Below are 21267 nucleotides of genomic sequence, written 5' to 3' on the forward strand. Positions count from 1 at the left end.
CTTGATAGTCAGACTTCAGTGGTAACAGAAAAAAGCTTTGATGTCAAAGACCGTTTGGCTATTTTGCAGGACTTAAACAAAACAAGAAAAGACCTGAGCAACATACAGTTGAAAGAACAGCCAACGACCACTGAAGAATCACCACCTGTCCCAGCAAGACCTGTCTGGATTCCAAAAGTCGGGGATCTAGTCAGGGAGAAGATCGCGGTAAAGAAGGAATTTGGGCCTTCTTACAGAAAAGCAGTTCCTGTCTTGTCTGTCAACGGGACAAGATCAGTTGTACTACCGCCACTTGCTGGAAAAAAGGAGAACCGAGTTGTATCCATCGACCTGGTAAAACCACAACATGTGGCCGATAACCAACAGTAGGCCAAGTGGACTCCCAATAAGTAGCAGAACACCAAGGTTTGCTACCAGTACAGAGGTCCTATCAAAGAGGCTCATCACATTCGAAACGCCTACAGAAGAACAACAAGGACTATGCAACAATGCAATAGAACTTAGACCTCTGAAAACCCAAATAAAGACATTTAGCAGAGACACACCAATCTATACAGAAGTACCAAGTGAAAATGCGAGAAACAAAAATCCTGAACCAATTGGAACAATTGACAGAACTGCATCCGGTTACTTCATCAACTTCGATGATTCCTCTGAAGGCTTCAGCGAACAAAAGACACAGCCATCATCAGAATCCTTTAAAGACAAAGCTAAGGAACTTTTGAAACAACTGAAAGAAACATATCTAGTTTCTCCATGGATTGAATTTTGGGTGGGTTTTGGTGCATTTATCCTCATACTTTGGCTCATCATGGTATTTACCTTGGGACGCTTCATTGAGGGAAAATATGCTAAAATGGACACAGCAAGTCAGAACATCAACTTGGTCCTCAAACCACACACATCTTCACACGTCGAGAAAAGAGAACTTTCTTCAGAACTTTCTTCAGCCAACTTCACAGCAATTCCAATATCTGGTGGGGTAGCCTGGGACAACACTGACTATGAAATTTATGGTCCGGTCGAGATCCTGAAATATCCACACCAAATCAAGATCTCCTTGAGTGACTTTGCAAAACCAAACTCATTTGCTGATGATTGGGACTTTGAAAGTATAAACAATATGATGTCTGACTTAGTAATGTCTGCTAAATTTACAAAACATGATTATTTGCAGGGTTCTACAAATTATGACAGCATGTACTGCTATAACCATTATGGTAACCATTTCTTGCATAAATCTGCACAACCTAGAAATGTTTTAAATTTTAATCAATGGGAACATTGTGCTACACCTCCAAAAGGGAGCTCTAGAACCGTGTATGGCAAATATTCATATTTTTCAGGTTTTAACATAACTAATGCTGAAACATTTTATTACAAATTGTCAAACAAGACAGGGATGAAAACCATGATAACCAACACAAAATTGATATATTCAGATTCTTTCTTTGAAAAAATGAATACTTTTGGATTTGATTATTGGGACAAACATGTTGATTTGAAAAGTGTTTGGGGTACAAAAGAATGGCAAGTACAGGGTATAGAAGCTTTGTTTAGAGCCTGCATGATCCCAGAACAAATGATATTTTTAAATGACACCGTTCAACAAACCACCTGTCTTGGCTTAGCCAAAATCAAAGATTTAAATAACCTGTCTATTCCAAAACCAATAATGTTTAGCAATAACTCTGAAACAGATGAAGAAATAGACATAAACCATATACTTAACCAAAACAGAACACATCCTGATTGGAAACAATGGTTGATCTGGCCCACAGATACAAATAACTGTCAAGATAGATTCCTGAATAAAACACAGGGTTTCAAAATGACCAGGCCAGACCCTAGATATCCTCAAAGACATCACCCAGGGATAATAACAACCTACAGTGTGGGCAAATTATGCCTTCAATGGCTACAAACTTCCACACTGCCTGAAATTAAGCAACACCTAACTTTACTTACTGATGGTGCTGACTTGCGTGATTTCATAATGGGACCACGCAAACAGCGTCAAAAGCGTTTCATAGCAGCCTCTGTATATGCAGCATACAATGAGGCCTGGAAGGTTACTCAAATTGAGACAGCAGAGAGAATACGGGAAATTGACCGTATTAATTTGGAAAAATCACTTTCTGTAGTGGACAATGGGTTAATGACTCTGTCCTCCAGAATTTTTTCATTGGACAGCATTGTGTCTTCAGCAATCGACATATTATCGCAAGACTTACTGTTATTACAACATGGTCAGTCACAATTGCGTTCTATTGTACAGCTTGGCTGGACGTTACAAAATCTGCGTTCAGGCTATGTGCCTTGGCGTTTAATCAACACAACGTCACTATTTCAAATCTTTAACCTTACTGATAGACAGATCGGTATGGCGCAGAAGGGTGCTGATTATACAATCTTGAGCATTGAAAAACTAGAAAGATTACCGTTGACAATGTCAGAACGACCTGTCAGTGAATGGATAATCCACGGAATCATAAATATTCCAATCTCAACCTTCAGGTTTCAATACTGCCAAAAATATATACAGGCTGGCATGTACGAGAAATTGGGAAAGGGGTACCTTAAAACAACATGGAACCTGCCCTATTCACATGCATGTGTCAGTAACAAAGGACAGAAAGTGTTTCTTAGTGGCAACAATTGTGCTATGTCACTAAGCGGCACGCTTCTGTGTAACGGTATTAGTTTGCACGGAGCCTGTGAAGGGAATTCATACAACCTTTCATGTCACCAGCAAGGCGCACCTGCAACTGAAATAGAACCATTCTTTCAAAGACTCTATAATGGGAGTTACATTCTTATTGTAGACCGCAGATGCTGTAGTCTTATGCCCGGGACTCCTTATCTCGTCACTACGACGGCGAAGGTCAAGTGCTGTGGACGTTCTTTGTTTCCCAGCTCCTTTCCAGACAGGGAGGCAAGGGCATGGCCCGGTCTGAAAATTACTTCTATTCGAATAGACACTTTAAGCAGAATGAAAACAGTGCTTCTTCAGACGCCTACAAGGCTCACGTCATCTAAAGAAACGTATGATCTACAAGTCGCAAGGACGACTGCAGAGATACATACATTATTATCAACTAATTCCCCCGTACATTTCGCGGAAATTCTGAGCGAAATCTTAAATATTTCTGATACCACTGGGGTCTCAAAGGTATTTAAGACAGTATTTTCGATGGCATTAACACCATTCAAAGCCATACTGGGTATTTTTCCAGACTTCGTCCATTCGATTTTTGGCGGACTTCCCTTGATCCTGGGACTAATTGCAGGAATCCTATTCCTAGTCCTTATTTTTCGTTATGGCAACCCATGTCACAGATCAAACTCTCGCGACAATGGAAGATACGATCCTAGCCATTGGATACCGGGACCGGATATCAAAAATCCTGGGACTATCCCGGCTTAGAGACCTAAACATGACTTGGTTTCTATCATTTCGACCAATGTGGCAAAGGTGTGTTTTACCTGTACTAAGGTGTCTGCTATGCGGAGAAGAATGCGTGTTAGACACCTGTCTGACGCTACAATCGGATGCGCCGGTGGATGCAGATACACTGTTGGTTCCTACCAAGGTTCACGCACTGTGCTGCCCTCAAAGGCTGCCAATTCTGATGACGGCATTCCTGGAATCTTCACCACTGCGATTGAAGAGTAGTGAAGTTCAAGATGAAAGCAGCATCGAACAGGTACGACCTTCTGTCAGCAATGCAAATCAGAATGTCAATGGAGACAATCATGCGCATGAATGCATGGTTACCCCTATTTCCGACTTAGAGGAACTTTCCCATGAAGCTGTTGACAGTTTTTTCGAAAGCCTGAATGATATGATGTTCTCTCCGGAACAGAAATAGAGACTTTTGAGTAAACTCGCACACGGCGTTCCCTGAATTCGGCCTTCAACTTTAAAAATAAAGTCACATGAACAATTACAATCCAGTTCACGGACAGCAACTTTTTTCAGCAAGCCCCTAAAATATTTTTCTATATATTTTTTCCCGGGACACTGATTTTCTGCTTAAAGTAAGAGACTATTCCTAGAGAACTAAGATTTCTATTTTAGATACTTTATAGACTTTATAGACTTTAGCTGCCCGCTGGTATGTTCGCAATAGATTTTATGTGATGAAATGGTTTCGACTTTTTTTTCTGTATAGCCATATTAAGAGCCATTTCATGTGTATTTCTCATATACCAACAAGCAATAATACATAACAATGCGTGTTTACTTTTGCATTTAATTCATAGCTTAAGTGCATACAATATATATGACTGCAATTTTTCAGTATATTTGAAAATTTCGAAATGCATTTATGTATTTTGGGGTGGTAAGGTATACACTATACTCTATAGTATGTTGTACTATGTTATACTATGCATAGATTAGTAGATATGACCATAGTTAGCGTGGAGTGGGTGTCGTGTATTTCTATAGGTTCTGATTCGATCCCCCTATTCCTGACCCTATTCTGGTTAAACTTACTAGCTAGTTAACTAACAGTCAGCCCATGAGGCAAGAAAACCCCCATGATGCAGATACCGTTATCTGACGCAGTCACACTACGGCACAGGAACGTGTTATCTGATTAGGTCATAACGCTTGAGATCTAATTAGACAAGCGACATTCCTCCAGCCCCTGATAAGGCATACGACGTTCTCATAACAAATCAAACCTATGACAACCTGGATAATCCGTGCGGCCATTGTTTTGATTTCACAGAGAACTTTAGTAAAGAATGTGCTAACGAGCAAGTCGTATGACATCTTTATTGACGTACCTATGTCCATCCTTACGTCAATCTCGGCACCTTTAAGGTATAAATATTGCCGACCTTGCCCTATGCAAGCACACGCGTGGTGACAAGACGGAGCAGCCATACTTGCCGAAGCCGAGAGCAGAAGCAGACCCCGCAGGCAGCAGCCCCGCCTTCCTGACGCGCTGAGAGACGCGCTGCTATCTCAAGCCGAGAGACCCAGCACCGGCGCTTCTGGGCAGCCCTCGCAGGCAGCCTGGAATATCGAGAGCAGAGAAAGAGATACCATTCCTCATTCATCCTAAATTCCAGGTACAGAACTGAATAACCCCTCCTAGAGAATTCTTTAGTTATTCACTTGGCAAAAACAAACTTAACTTAAACTGTAACTTTCTATTCCCGCCCACGCATTAGACTTAGGTCAGGTACACGGGGTAGGCGTATTTAGAAACACCAGTTGAGTACGTTTAGTCAAAATGTATATGTGTATGTAAATATATTTTAATCATTTTAAACATCATATGGCTCAGAAACCATATCAATGTTTTTACAGTATTATTTTATACTATTGCTTCTAATGTATGCACTTTACTTAACTATAAGTATTGCAATAATATCGATCCATTTCTCTTGTACGAGAAAAGAGACTGATCAATAAATAACATCTTTTATTGAACACGCCCGTCTCTTCCTTTTCTCTACATTCTGATGAGACTAAGAATGCACGTACTGACTGAGTAAAATAATTGCCTTGTGCTCACACGACTCTCGAGATTGACTCTTGATTAGGGGAGAGCAAAGTTGTCATGTTCTATGGTTGTCAGAAACTAAATCCCTTCTTGTCTAATCAGGGGAGTTCATCCTTCCTTGAACATTCGAGAAAGTTTCTAGCGAACTCTGAGCTTAGCTGGCAAACCCAAAAATTAAGTCTAGTATCGACAGTAGTAGACCTAGTTAACGTCTGGCCTAGGCCTTTACTGCTGTAGGTACTATTCCAATGCGCAGAGCCTATTGGGAAAATAGGAGCTACACTACACCCGCAGCGCCTAGACACGCAACGAGGCTCCAACGCGGCCCGCCTACCCTTAAATGGCAGCCAGTGAGACAGTAATTGAGGACGCTCATAGAAAAACAAGCTTCAGTGCTTGTGTTGAGGGGAGGACTGTACACCGGAGGGAAGGCACACTCAATGTTTCAAAGGAAAAATGGGAGAGAAAGGGCAACATGACCTCCCCATACAAAGCAGAGTCCTGAAGCCTGATGTCCTCCCCTGGTTTCCTCCAGGGACTGCACGATCTGCAGGCCTCCATCCAATGGTGGAGTTCTGCCTGTCCAGAACGGGAGTCCCCCTTCTCGATGGTGGGGTTTGTATGAGGTCCCTCACCACTTAAGACCTGTGTTCCATGACAATTTGCCCAGCACCCACTACTGCTTCAGGGGCATAGGGATGATCTGTAGGCATCTAAATTGTCTCTTCCACCTGTCCTCTCATGGGGCAAGCTGGAGGAGGAGGACGGTGTTTCCTCGTAACACCTGGACGGTTGCCTTCTATGGAACTATGACGTTGCCTCATGGGCAGGAACAGAAAATATCTTTACTTACAGCGGAACCTGACAGCCCTTGGTCGTTGACTGGTGGCGCTGTCCCATGCAGCTATAGAGGAGTCTGGCTATGGTTCATCCCCTCGGCCGTCATCTACCCAGCCAGACATCAGATATTGTTTTTCACAGTTCTCTTGGACTGCTTAATTGCACTACTTACCCTTAAGTACTTTCCCCTCTCTGGGCTTCCTGTCACTATCTACATTCCTCTCCCCTGTTTTTCTCCCCCCACTCCTACCTTCCTTCCCTATATGACGTAAGTCTTGGTTTAGGCTACAAGCTAATAACTCATTTTATCACGTAATCTCAAGTTTTTCTCCTCTGAGGATATGTGTAACTGTAACTGATGTAACTTCGTAACCTGTAACCTGCGTTTCCTCATGTAAAGCGCTTTGATACCTTTGGATCTAGCCAGCTCTATATAAAACATTTCAAATAAAAATAAATAAATAAAGTTTTGAAGAAGGTGAATGGGAGTAGGAGAAGCTGGTGGAGTTCTGTAATGGGGGCAGGAATGATGTAGCCAAGTTCATACAGTCCCCTGATGAGATGTGCTGCATTTCAGGCAACACTGCTATCACATGATTACAGTGGTGCAGTGAAGGTTAGTCAGCCTACACACAAAAAAACCTGAGGCCTCAAATAGACCAGAATGAGTTCAGATATTTTGTAAGAAGAGCAGAGCTAACACTGTAGCAACCCTGCCTTGATGTATAACTTTTTAATGAATTCAGATTAACATTTTAAGAGGGAAATACAGTTCTGTGCTGAGAAGACAAATGTTTTATAAACAAAGCTGCATGTGCTTGCTTAGAGCTGACGTCACAATGGAGCATGAGCTGGGAGGAAGGAACTTTGTAGTATCACACACTGATGGAAGCCATACCAGGTTGCTTGAAAAAGTCATGTTTTGTAGCCCTTCTGATGTACATGTAGCAGATTGAGTTTGATGATTAGGTATAATGCAACACATCTTGAGCAATGGTTATGGTTAAGTCAGATGCTAGACAATGCAGTATTTTGAGAAAGTTAGCAATTGTGTCGAAGGTTATATCAAAAGGAGGTTAGGTGCCACAAAGAATGAACCTCCAAATTCTACATACAGGACCCATGAGAACTAATGAACAAGTTGCTCACTTTAGGTAATGCCTAATCTGGTAGAGACTATCTAGCCGCAGATTCCTGACCTTAAAATAATCACCCGACATCAGGCAGGATCCCGAAATTTTTTGTGAGCAGCACTCCTGCGTGCCAGTAGGGGGTGTCGTGCGGCGCCACGTGGTATTGTCTTCATGGGAAGGGAGGTGCACAGTGCCTATACAGGCAACACCCCTGTGGGCTGACAGTTTCTTTTCAAGACTTTCTATGCCAGAAGCACAGAGCCACCAAGTACATTGACCACTAGGGTGTGAAGCAAGGGCCCTTTAGAGGGAAGCAGCCCTTCACTCTGAATCCATTCGCGGGGGATGGGGGGTTGGTATGGAATCTGTGACTAGATAAGATTCTCTACCAGATAAGGTGTTACCAAAGGTAAGTAACTTGGTCATCTGTTTGAGACTTCTAGTTACAGATTCCTTACCTCAGAATAAATACCCAAGCAATACCTCCCCAGATATGGGTCTGAGACATGGATTATACAAGAAAATCCTGTAGGACTAAACAGGCAAAGTGCCTGCCTCGACGGCCTGACTGTAAAGATCGTAGTGATTCATAAACATTTTTCGGGGCACATCCACATTGCTGTCTGACAGTTATCAGGATGGGTAATCGTGAGCTAACGCAGTGGTCGCAGCCTTGGCCCTGAGAGAATGAGATCGCAAACTTTCAGAAGGTTACTTTTTGCCAAATGCATAGCAGATTTTGATGCATTTCTGCCCCGCTTTTTTTTTTTTTTTTTAGCTTTTTAGCTCCGAAGTACCACACAAAGAGTTGATCGTCCACCCCAAACTCTTTTGTGTGCTCAAGGTAGAACAACAAAACTCGTTTTAGGTTCAGACAACGAAGTGTCTCCTCTTTTTTAGATGGGTGAGGCAGAGCATAAAATAGGCAGGGTGATGTACTGTACTACATGAAAAGAGTGTCTATTTAAAACAACAAGGGGACCCCAATTAGTATCAGCGAGGGACCTCGGGGAACTTATCGTACAGACACAACAGTGGTCCCTAGCAAGGAGACAATAATAACCAACATAAATATAGACCCAGTCAGTTCTATATTGTAGAAGACATGCCCAGCCGGACAGAGGTCTTCAAGTTTTATATTTCAATAAACGTTTTGCGAAACAATAATGCACCTTCAACAATTCACTTTCGTGGGGCACAAGCCTGTACCAACCCACGACAATACATAGACACAGACAACATACACAGAAGGGCTTACAAGGCAAAGTCAAAAAAGTCTCTGTAAAGTTTCAAAATTAAACAGAGAGATTCCAGTAGGTACCATTACATACTTTCATGTAGTAAATCATTGTACTGGTATATGGTACACAAGGTCGACGACGTTTCGGACCCCCTTACTAAATGCTGGGGTCCATCATCAGGACAGAACAGTAGTTGCCTTATTAAAATTTGAGCCTCTTTAGCCTAAAGGGAGGAAGGGGAACACAAAATACAATAAGTTGGAGTTTAACCACACACATAGGGTTGGTGACATTGTGTGGTGGTTAATAACCTACATTAATAATTGAATTGTTGCACTGCGCCGGTCATAAACTTCACCTCACAATCCTGAGGCACCAATGCGCCGTTTTTAATCTGACTACATAGTCACCCACCTGATCTTAAAATCGCGAATCTTTCACCCTCCACAAATGGGTAATTGCCACTCACCTAGACACTGTGAACGTAGTTTTATAACACTCAGTCACGTGCTTGCTGACACTAGAATGTAAAATTCACTTGACCTGGTAAATATGGTTATTAACCACCACACAATGTCACCAACCCTATGTGTGTGGTTAAACTCCAACTTATTGTATTTTGTGTTCCCCTTCCTCCCTTTAGGCTAAAGAGGCTCAAATTTTAATAAGGCAACTACTGTTCTGTCCTGATGATGGACCCCAGCATTTAGTAAGGGGGTCCGAAACGTCGTCGACCTTGTGTACCATATACCAGTACAATGATTTACTACATGAAAGTATGTAATGGTACCTACTGGAATCTCTCTGTTTAATTTTGAAACTTTACAGAGACTTTTTTGACTTTGCCTTGTAAGCCCTTCTGTGTATGTTGTCTGTGTCTATGTATTGTCGTGGGTTGGTACAGGCTTGTGCCCCACGAAAGTGAATTGTTGAAGGTGCATTATTGTTTCGCAAAACGTTTATTGAAATATAAAACTTGAAGACCTCTGTCCGGCTGGGCATGTCTTCTACAATATAGAACTGACTGGGTCTATATTTATGTTGGTTATTATTGTCTCCTTGCTAGGGACCACTGTTGTGTCTGTACATGAAAAGAGTGATCACCTTCGTTAGGAAGGATGCTTTCGTCTGAAAAACAGCTTGTTTGGGTGGATGGTAAGGTATGGAGGCAGAGATGACAAAGCCTGTAGCTCACTGACCCTCCATGCAGCTGTTACTGCCACTAGGAAGGCTGTTTTTATAGTGAGAAGTCTGAGAGGGCACTTATGCAACGGTTGGAAAGAAATGTGGATCAGAAACGTTAGGACTAAATTAAGGACTCACTGAGTCATGATGAAGGTTGAATGTGGGAATGTGTTGGAGACCTTTCAAAAACCTATGTACAATAGGGGACTTGAACAGGGATGATTGATATGGCAATCACAGAAATGCCGAGATGGGAGAACGATAACCTTTTAAGGTGTCCAAAGCAAAGCCCAGTTAGGCTAGAGTAAGAATAAACAAAATAACTTGGGAGAGGGGTGCAGATAGGGGGTCAACTGGTTTATCTGTACACCATGCCTCGAACTTGCTACAAAAGCAGGCGTATACCATCTTGTTGGAGGGAAGCCTGCTGCCAAGAAAACATTGCAGACTTCCAATGGAAGGCCAAAAGTTGTCAACAGTTTCCGCTCAATCTCCACGCATGAATGTGAAGTGTTGTCAGGTTTGGGTGCCAAACCCTCCCCTGTTGCTGTGACAGAAGGTCTTCCGAAGAGGCAGCCTGATCGGAGAACACATGCACATGGTCAACTGCTTGGGATACCAGACTCTCCGTGTCCAATCTCGATCCAAAATAATGACTTGGGCTTGGTCGTTCCTGATCTTCTTGAATACTGGGCAGGAGTAGTGTAGGCAGAAAGGCATATAGTAGGCCTGAGCGCCCCTCAAGACAAAAAGCGTCTCAAAGCGAAACCCGCCTTGGAAACTCGAGCATGCAAAAGTGCTGCCATTGTGTGTTCAACAGGGGTGAACAGATCCAACCAAGGTTTTTCCTATTCTTGGAAGAGACCTAGCGCCACCTTCGGGTTGACACGCCATTCGTGATCCACTAGCCATCGACGACTTAAGTTTGTTTGCCCACGCGTTCATAGAGCCCAATAGGTGTGAGCCACCAGGGATATGCCCTGATGTTCCAGGCATGTCGAGGCACAGAGCCTCTTAACAAACGGTCCAGAACCCCACCCCACCCTGTTTGTTGCAGTTCCATATAGCGGTGGTGTGGTCTTTGAACACCTGACACAGCCAGACTCTAATTGAAGAAAGGAAAGCCTTCAATGCAAGACGAATCGCTCAGAGCACCAACAGGCTTATGTGGAGACTGGCTTCCACCGGAGACCAGAGTCATCTGATCTCCACCCCTCCCAGATGGTCACCCCAGCCCAAAAGTGATGCTTTGGTCGCAACAGTCAGCACTGGGTGGGCAAGGGAGAGAGGTCTGCCACTGACCCAAATTGCAGTTCATTAGCCTCCACTGCAGGTCTTGTGTGGTTCCCTCTGAGATCTTGACCATGTCAGAGAGATTCCCCTGATGCTGTGCCTACTAGACCTTCAAGTCCCACTGCAAAGGCTAATATAAGACGGGCATGTGTTACAAAAAGTATGTAGGAGGCCATGAGGCCCAACAGCCTCAGAGTCAGTCTTGCTTATATAGGGTAGAGGCTGAAACATCAGTTTCAGAGCCTGAATATCCTGGACTCAACGCTTGGGAGGATAGGTCAGAAACTGCACTGTATCCAGAACAGTTATGATGAAGGCGAGCTTCTTAGAAGGAGTCAGGTGTGATTTCGGCATGTTGATAGAAAGCCCCAGCAAATTGGGTGGGGAGGTGGTCACAGAGGGGAGGGAGCAGTCCCTTTGGACGAGATGCAAAACCCAAAACTTGGATGTTATTGACCTCCAGTGGTACAGGTGAGGACATATCCTGTCCCCTCTTTGGATACCTTTGATGGTCAGAGGGTATTCTAAAGAGCTTAGGAGGCAGCAGCTGCCGGGGAGAGTGGTTTTCTGACTCAACCTCTTGCTTCCTCTCCCACGTTGTCTGTGGGAACTGTGCCCTCAGCCATGAAAAGATCGTGAAGATTGCTGGCTGGAGTGGTTGGGCATGTACGGACATGGTTGGAAGACCCTTCCGTGGCCACGAAAGAGGAGGAAGGCAGACTAGGTTTGGTGTGGGGCCATGGAAAGGCTCAAGGACCTGGCCATAGCTCTGCTGTCCCTAAATCGCTAAATAGCAGAGTCCGTCTTCTCACCAAACAACGAGAGCCATCAAAGGCTGGGGGAGGTCTGGACACCCTACAAAAAGGCAGTGGTTCTCAGCCAGGCATGGTGCCGAAGCGCCACCAATGATGAAATTGCTCTGCCCAGTGAGTCGGTTGTATCCAGTCCACATCTTAAGGTGAACCAAGATGCTTCGCTTCTGTCGGTAATTGCTTGAGAGAGTATGGCTCAGGCCTACTTCAAGACCATGGGCAGCGCTTGCGCGACAAGTCCCGGATGATATGGGCGTGTCGATCCAAGAGGCGTGCCGTGTTCACCGACTTAAGTGTCAGGCAGGCGGAAGGGAACATCCTCTTCCTGAAGGTATCCAACCTTTTGGATTCCCCGTCCAGTGTAGTGGTAGTTAATGCGCCGAGGTTCAATTTGAATGGGGAGGCCTGGAGTAATGGTTTTGTGGGCCTAACTCCTAAATTACCTCAAAAGACATACAAGTGATGGACGGAGACAGAACAAATCAAAACATTCACCCCCAGTAAAGAGATCTGGGTTAAATCCATCATTCCAAGCTCACTATGCCACCCCAGTTTAGACCCAGCCATATGCAAATCAGTCTTGACCATGTGCCTCATAGGAACAGTCCAGACCGAATTGCCTAGCCAGGTCCTCCCTGGACTAGAAACAAGCAACTTGGGACCAATTTTGGGGCATTACCCCTCATCAGTCAGGCTAGCTTGAATCCAGTGGCACAGTGAGTCCGGGACCCACTTCTGGGCATACCCAGCACTCTTAGGGGGAGAAAGCAAAAGATACACAGATGATGGACAGAATGCAGAGCAAATGAAACAAAATAAACATTCGTCCCTGTCAATAGATCTGGGTTAAATCATGCCTCATAAAATTCACTTAATTGGGCGAGGGTCGCTTCTGGAAACTCAGAGGTGCGGGAATGGCTGAAGTGCAGGCTCCACCAGAGAGCTACGGCTCGAGTGCCAAAGCTCCCTTGTCTCGTCAGATGACTTTTACGGGCGTGGCAAAGTTGAAGATCACTTTGACTTCTTGCTCTCCTTGTGCAGGACGGACTTACTGAATTTTGCCAACTACCTCAACTGGGACGACCAGTGGTTGGCGCTGCTTTGCAACCGATATCGGTACTTTTCTCTCAAACGAGATCGTGAGTGTTGCGGCACTGCGCAGAGAGGAGTTTGAGGGACCGCTCCCTCGCGGCCTTGGGATATATAGTGCAGCAATATACGCAAGTCTTGGCATTGTGGTCACCAGAGGGACTCTAAATGTGGGTCCGTCACTGACATTTGTCAGTGATAGGCGCCACAGGGCTTGAAACCAGCCTTCCTAGCAGACTGTCTCCTGGTGTGTCGAGGATAAGTCTTGAAAAACTTTTGCTGAAAAAGGGTCAGCCAAAAAAGACTGGGGGTAGCTCTTCTCCAGATCTTGCGCCGAATGGCACGGAAAGAAAAAAACTGACGTCAGCACCCTGGGTTCGTGCCTATATAGGCTCTGCACACTTCACTTCCATACAGAGGACGCCACACAGAGACCACTACGCCACTGACTGGCGCGCAGGGGTACATTGCACAGAAAAGTTCTGAATCCAGTCTGATGCTTGGGGATAATTCTAATGTAAGAAACCTGCAGCTAAAAGTCTCTATCAGATATTTTTTCGATATTTAGGGCTTTAGTGATTTATGCATGGGCCAAACATTAGACATTACTCTCCTACTCTTCTGAGTGTGGTCACACATTAGAGTGATCACTCAAATTCACAAAGGAACTTTTGGCTAGTTTTTGCATTATTCTTTCTATATTTTATTCCTCCTGCAGAATGTACTTTAATTATCCATCTATCCAAACATCAGCAGAGGTTCTTCACAACATCTATAGTTGCGTTGCTGCGGGAATCGATGATCTTTTGATACTAACTGAGCAGCCTCAGCTAGAGGAGGGTAACAGGGCAGACCCTGTAGATACATTTGCAACTGTTTTGTAAATTACGAGTTTTTTATGTAGAATCTTGTTGCCTTGGCAAGAGGCCCAAACATCTTACCTGGTATAACCAGCAAAATAGATCAGCAAGAGTGGCGCGGTCATCTGCCATTAAGCAGCACGATCGTCCCAAGATACAGGAGGCTAGAATTATTTATAAAGGTAGCATCCAGGCGGCCAAGGGAGGGAGGGAAACCTTGAAGTGGAAACACCTGTTGGCTGCTGTAAAAAAGGAACGATTCTCACTCCTTTTGGAATATAATTGCTACTGGCACCATGGAGGGTAGCCCCCGATTAAAAATCATATACCCATGGCAACTTGGGTTGAGCATTTGTATAATCCTTCCAAGTCTCTAGTCCAGCATCTGCCTGTCAACCTTCTACTTCCTGCATCAGTGCTATTGTAGGGAATAGTACTGAATCGGCCTCTCATCCTACCATAGATGATTTCCCTGACTGCCTAGATATTACTGATAAAGAAGCCACTGTGGGAATTAACAAAATTGTTCCCCAAAAGGCCCCAGGATTGGACAAGGTTTTTGGAGATCTCTTCCTGGGTAGACCCGATATTCAGGGGTCCTATTTTTCTTTTGTTTTTAGTGCTATAATGAGGGGTGCTTCCATTTTCCACAACTTGGGCTGGGGCCAAGAATATTCCAATCTTCAAAAAGGGGACCCGGGACACCGCAGCCAATCATAGGGCTATTATCTTAATTGATTGTACTCAAACTTTTTTCAAGGATTCTGCTGAACAGGCTTCTAGAATGGATGACTGCGACCCAGACAATATCACTCTTGCAGGGCGGGTTTAGAGAACGGATCAGTACACTAGAACAGGTCCTTCGTTTTCAACTTCTTTATTGGAAATATGTTTTACTAGGGCAGGAACAGCTTTATGTATTATTTGTTGATCTCAGGTGAGCTTTCGACCTGGTTTTCTGCTGCACGTTATGGCAGGTGATGGAGGATTTGGGGTACCGCATTATTTGTTGACTATGCTCTTAAATAAAAATATTTTCGCCCTAGTAAGATGTTGCCAGATGGTGAATTGACTGAGCCCTTTTCTGTCCAAACAAGGGTGACACAGGGGTGTGTCATTGCCCCAATCCTCTTTTCGCTTTTACACAACAACCTAGCAACTTTTTGAGACAGTGGTGGTTCTGATGCTCTGAACCCTCACAAACACCAGGACACCGGCCCAGTTTGCAGACGATATGTTGCTTATCTCGAAATTTCCCATGGGTCTCCAAAAGATCTTGGACACATTTGATTCCTTTTGTGCTCTTAGAGGCCTAGACATAAACATTACTAAAACTAAGTTTATACAATACCACACGTACTAATCCCGCTCTTAGGGGGTCCCATTTGTAACGTCTTAGCACGTTCAAGTACTTAAGAGTAACTCTTACAGAGTATTTCAAGTGGCACTCGCACGTAACAAGGAGCAGGTTAAGGTTACAACAGATTTCGGGGGACATCGTAAAATTACAAAAGGGCTCTCCTTTTCACCTATTCTTCCTTCCACTGCAAATCTTTAATTGCCAAGCACGTCTCAGCTCTTTAGGAGCAGAGCTCTGGGGGCATAGGGATATGTCTACTCTGGGGCTTCTTGAAAATCGTTTCCTGCTAGAGTTGATGGTCTCCTTATCAGTTCCTGTTGCTTCCCCTAAGGCTAGACATGAGGGAAAAAACAAATGGATGAGGTTTGCTTAAGGCTTATACTATAATGGAAGAGATTTAGGTCCACTTTGGAGCGGACTCCTTATCAGACAGTGTTGCACGAGATTCTCTGTTGTGCGGGTGCAATCGATATTCCGTGGATTAAGTATGTTAGGGCAACCCTCTCAAATACTGGCCTTAGCCACCTTTGGGAAGACCCTTATGAGTGCAGCGAAACATCTAAGGCCCAAATAAAGATTGCTTATTGGTAAGATAAGCTAAATCTGCTGCTTTGGAACCTTGACTACTGGTTTCCTTCAATGGAAAGGCAACTATGATCTGGAGAACCTTTTGGATGACACTGAGTGGGCAACTGCAAGGAAACTCTATATGCATTTTAGATATGGGTCCCTTCCTCTTCTTTCCTTTACAGCTAGGTGGGGGGTGAATCAAGGCCTCGGTGGGTGATTCAAGGCACTCTCTCAAGCAATGCGCTTCATGTCTTTTAGCAAGTGAAACACTTGAGCATGTTTTGTTTTTTTGCCCGGCCTATTAAGGTCCTAGGAATCTGTACAACCGACCGTTGAGTCACAATCCAGGGTTTAGGATGTGCAGAGAGGTGCTGAGAATTCTGAAATGTGACTCTAGCCGGTGCATAGTATTCACAGGCTCACAGTATTTGTTGGCGATGTGGAGGATCAGGCAATCGAATCTAAAAAGAATAACAATGATCAGTACTACCTATGGTGTAAATTATTCGATCTCTGCAAGTACCTGCTGCATGACTACCTCTATTGTTTAATATTAATTTTTAATGGATAATTTTTAATGGATTTTTTAAAAACTTATTTACTCTAATTGTATTTATTTAACTTCGATTTTAATTGTTTGTACTTTAATAGCATATTGCCGAATAAAGTTATTGACAGGTACTTTATTTACATAATAGCATGCTAAGAAATGTTTGTTAAACCTTTTTCTGGAGTTGGGTTCTTGCATTATGCCAGAGGATCAAACATTATGCCAGAGGGTCAAACACTGCATTGTGATGAAAACAACTCTGTGCTGAGCTGGTTGCACACCAGTGTTGACATCACTTGTGGTGCACAATACAGGACATCCGGCACACAGGATGCCTTCGGGGAGGCCCAGTGTAATATCTGCGAGATTGTGCAGAAGGACAGATTTTTGAATGCAGATGTGTTCCCTGCATATTCCTGAGTACCCAGTGGAGGCTCGCAGAGGTAACGCTGAGGGGCAGAGAGGGGGAGCGGTGGCAGGGCTGGGTGGGGGGTAGTGGAGTCTGACATACGACAGCAAAGGTGAACGTGAAAAAATAAATATCTGCCGTCGTATGTTGGACTCCACTACCCTCACACCCAGCCCCGCCTCACCGCCCCCACAGCGTTACCTCTGCGAGCCGCCACTGCGAGTACCACAAGAACGCTGACTTTTATGCAACTAGAATTCACACCAAAAAGACACTTCCACTACATTTTGATCTCAAACGTGGTCTTCACATGATAAACATCACGCCCTTACCATTAGCAGCATAATTCTTCTTTTCTTCAACATCTGTGGTCATTTCGTACATATCACCATGAGCTCGCGCCAGTCGCCAAAGATACTTAACTTCATTCCCATACTGCTGAAAGAAAAAACGATTTGTTATTGTATGTGGTTTAATTAAAATAACACAACACATTTGTCCGAAAAAAACACAACTGCTGCATTTATTTCCAGGGATAACCTTTGTAGAAAATGTATATGGCATCAAATATGTCCCCATTACCAAGAGTCTGAAACTGGGTCCCACTTGATAACAAAAGTGTTCAGCATTCTTAGGGGTCTGGCAAGATTTCTGTAGGAACACAGGAAAAGTTAAGGTTTGACTAGCGCTTCCACAGTTATGCCTCTTTAGTACTGTGCCCAGCACGACAAAGATCTCTGAAACTAAGGAGAATAAGAACATTTCATGACACAATCAATCAAAAAGAGGGTTGTGGCGGTACTCCCTGGGTGGTTTTGGGGGTCAAATTTGACATGAACGCCGCTGGCAACATTAATACAAAGGGGATGACGTAAAGACAAATCAAGGACATTTATTTGTTATGTGTTTATGAATTGGCATTATCACAAAAGCCGTGTGGGTTACTTCGCAACAGAAGTTTACATTCTAAAAACAGTTCATACATAATTGTTTTAATGTACTGTGGCATCTCAATACAAGAAGTCCAGCTGGATTCTTTAGCACTGGATACTCCCCTTTGCTGCTTACATTCAACAATGTGAAAGAGACATTGGGGCACAGCAAATACTCAGCATCATATTTCTTTCCCACACATCTTATTTCAATGAAAATGGTGTCCTCAAACAAAATTGCAGCATGAGTTATCCAACAGCCATCAAGATCAGGGTGACTGTAAAGAAATATGAGTTAAAATAAATGGTGGCAGCATAAGCAAGATACGTGGTCTCTACAAAGGCGCTCCATTTCACCCAAGGACCAAAAAGCAATAATGGTTGTTACACAGAAAAGAGCACAGAACATTACATTATGATTAATTATAGGACTGAATAAGTCTATGTGGGTCTGAACTGGACAGAAATCCTTTTAACTCTCTGTAAGGCAATTTTCTAGAGAACCAGTTTAAGAAGAGACCAGTCCACAAGTGAAACTGGTTGTCCACCATGCGTGTGCTTAAGTACCAGGGTGGATAATAATGGTTTGATCCAGTGTGGGCTATTACATAAAAATTGCACTCATCAGCATGGAAACGAACAATAGGATTTAAATCTTACGCAGGTGACCTCACAGCACTGAAACAGAACATGGGTTTAAAACTGCTGCTCAATCTTTCACGGAAGGGAACGCCTTTCTACATTTGGCTGTAGGCAGTTTGTGGCTCTCCGTGACTCCAACAATCCCATGGGGGGCAGAAGTTGTCCAACATTTCTCAGTTGCCCGTGCACTTGCATTTGTAATTTGAAATGTATACCATGGTGAAGACATTACGTAATTTGCCTGTAGCCATAGCCCATGGACGTCGATTTACCAGAATGCCAAAGATAGTGAAAGTGACATCATATACCCTTTGACCGTAATGATGTCACAGGAAGTGACATACTCTGACCTATGACTCGTGCATCGTCCAAAGTAGTGATATCACAAAACCTTAATCGCAATGACATCACATTAATTAACACTGCTGAGTTACATAATTGCAGAATTAAAATATACTCTTCTAGCGGAGCACAAAGGGTGGGGGTTTATCTTCCCTGAGAACATTTTTTTTTTAAATGGGCTTTAGTAGAGCATTTTAATGCACAATTTTCACATACATTGGCTACAAAAGCCAAAGGCTCTAAAAAAACACTCACTAAATATTCAAGTCCTTTCATGGTGTGCCAAGCTAAGGAATTCCGGCAGTCCCAATGAGTTCACCCAATTATTGTTTTTAAAATGTTCTATGGCTGCCCTCTATGTCACAAAATACCTCCATTGCTACGATCAGCATTTTGCCATGGTGGCCTCTTTCACCCAAACGTTACCTACACTATGCCAATGCCAGAATGTTTTTAATGCTGCTTCTCTTACACTATGGAGATCCCTTGGGGTAAGGCTTATGCTTAATATGTCGAGGAGCAAATTTTGTCATAGATGGCTCCATCCATGGGTCAATGAAAGACACTACTGTGCTAGGATGTAACACCAGATCTAATTTTCATGGCATACAATATAGGAAGGTGTTTTGATTCCATGCTCTTTTTAGCCACATTTCTTACTATTTTTTGATGACACTCCATTTATGCGTACTGATAAGCGATACCATGGTCTGTGTTTGGTTACTTTTACACATTTGATTTTGCTATGACTGTGCTCTTTATTTCAGTTGGGGATGACGGTACGTACCCAGGGGTTCGAGAGTCGACCCCACCTCTAAATCACTGGGTAAGATCTATCAAAGAATTCACAGCAATACTATGTGTGATATTCACGTCGGCCAGTATATTTACACTTTTTATCACAACTTGTTGCAGATTGTCTTTATAACTTTAAAGTCCTGTCGAATGCCCTGGTATCCCTGTATGGGAACATTGTTGGGAAGAAACATGTTGGCCCCAACAGGGATATGGTATATTAATCCCTAGTCCTCTTTTTAAAGTCTATCCTATAGGCCACTGAAAGTCTATGTGGACCTCTGGAGATAATTTTATCAATCATTATAATACTTGCATTTTCACTCTGCCCCTAACCACCCTTACATCATTGCTCATCCTTGAAAAACACATCAGGTCCTCCCCTTTGGGTAGATGTAGCCCACACCATGGACCTTGCAGTCAAAGTGTGAGGAGGGAACCCAATGATGAAGCATGTCACCTTCGGGTGAGTGAGAGTTCTTGTCGTAAAAAAGGTTTATTTTCCGGCTTCAGTGATACAAATTATCACGGGCAAAAACACACAAGATTAAATTCTGATACAAGAGAGAAAGTTGCTCCTCTGTACACACAACCAAACATACTTTTTGTGAGTTTTTGGCCCAATGACCCGGCCACAGTTGTCATTCCAAATGCCAAGAATTTCCTCCAATGTCCATCACAAGCAATTTGCCACAGGTGGCAACTATGCAAATAATTTCCTCCATGAGGCCAGCACTGGCAATTTCAGGCATGCTCCATGCCAAAATGTACCTACCGAGTGCCAGCAGTAGGATTTTGCCAAAGATATCCAATATGCAAGTATTGCCTACAGTATTCCAGTGCCAACATTTTGTCAAGGGTGCTTCTATAAGACAAGACACATGCAGGAACAAAAGCGGATCTGCAATAATAACACATGCTAACTTGCATTCCCTTATTCACAATCATTCTATCATGAGAACTAACTTGCACTCATTCACATTCATCTACCCTTCTGCACTCACTCTTACCCTGAATCACTCACTCGCACTCTCTCTTACTATGTATCACTTATACTTACTCACTTATTTTGACCCACACATACATATATCCATGATCTAATATAGAAACATACATGCTACACATACACACCCTTTCCCCAAAAACTCACTCTCACTCACATGCATGCACACAACATACATTAAAGCCATTTTATTTTTACTTATCTAAGGCGCCCACTAATGTCCAGATCTTATTGCGCCACTTTTTATTACACTAATAGTGAATAATAAACTATTATTCACTATTAACATAATCAAAATGAGCAAAAAACAAAGTTCAAGCCTGACTTTGATAATGCGATAATTGCTGTGTTCTTGGCACTGATGAACAAGTTACTTACCTTCGGTAACGAAATATCTGTAAGAAACATAGGTTAGTTAAGGATTCCTTACCTTAGAATTACCCCCAGGGATCAGACTGGATCCGGAAAGTTTTTCGTCAGCAGTACCCCTGCGTGTTGGAAGGTGGCGTTGTTGACTCCGCCTTAGTCGACTGTGTCATGGTCGCCCAAATTACGTCACAGTAGCTATATAGATGCTGCCCTCGTGCGCGGACGTCAGTTCTGTACACGACTTTCCACGCCAGAAGCGCAGAGCCATGCAAGACACTGACCACTGGTGCACAAAACTAGGGCCCTGAAGGATGTCCTTA

The 21267-nt window shown here is 43.4% G+C and overlaps 1 protein-coding gene across 1 annotated transcript in view; it reads right to left on the reverse strand.

The window, feature by feature from the left end:
* Positions 1-21267, reverse strand: part of LOC144763213 (regulator of microtubule dynamics protein 2-like) — a 276191-nt gene that overhangs the window by 23336 nt on the left and 231588 nt on the right. Inside the window, exon 4 of the mRNA XM_078648598.1 lies at positions 17197-17299. Within this exon, the coding sequence (XP_078504724.1) occupies positions 17197-17299 (103 nt within the window). The remainder of the gene's footprint in view (positions 1-17196; positions 17300-21267) is intronic.

Source organism: Lissotriton helveticus, chromosome 6 (genome assembly GCF_964261635.1).
Source record: "Lissotriton helveticus chromosome 6, aLisHel1.1, whole genome shotgun sequence".
Lineage (NCBI taxonomy): Eukaryota > Metazoa > Chordata > Amphibia > Caudata > Salamandridae > Lissotriton > Lissotriton helveticus.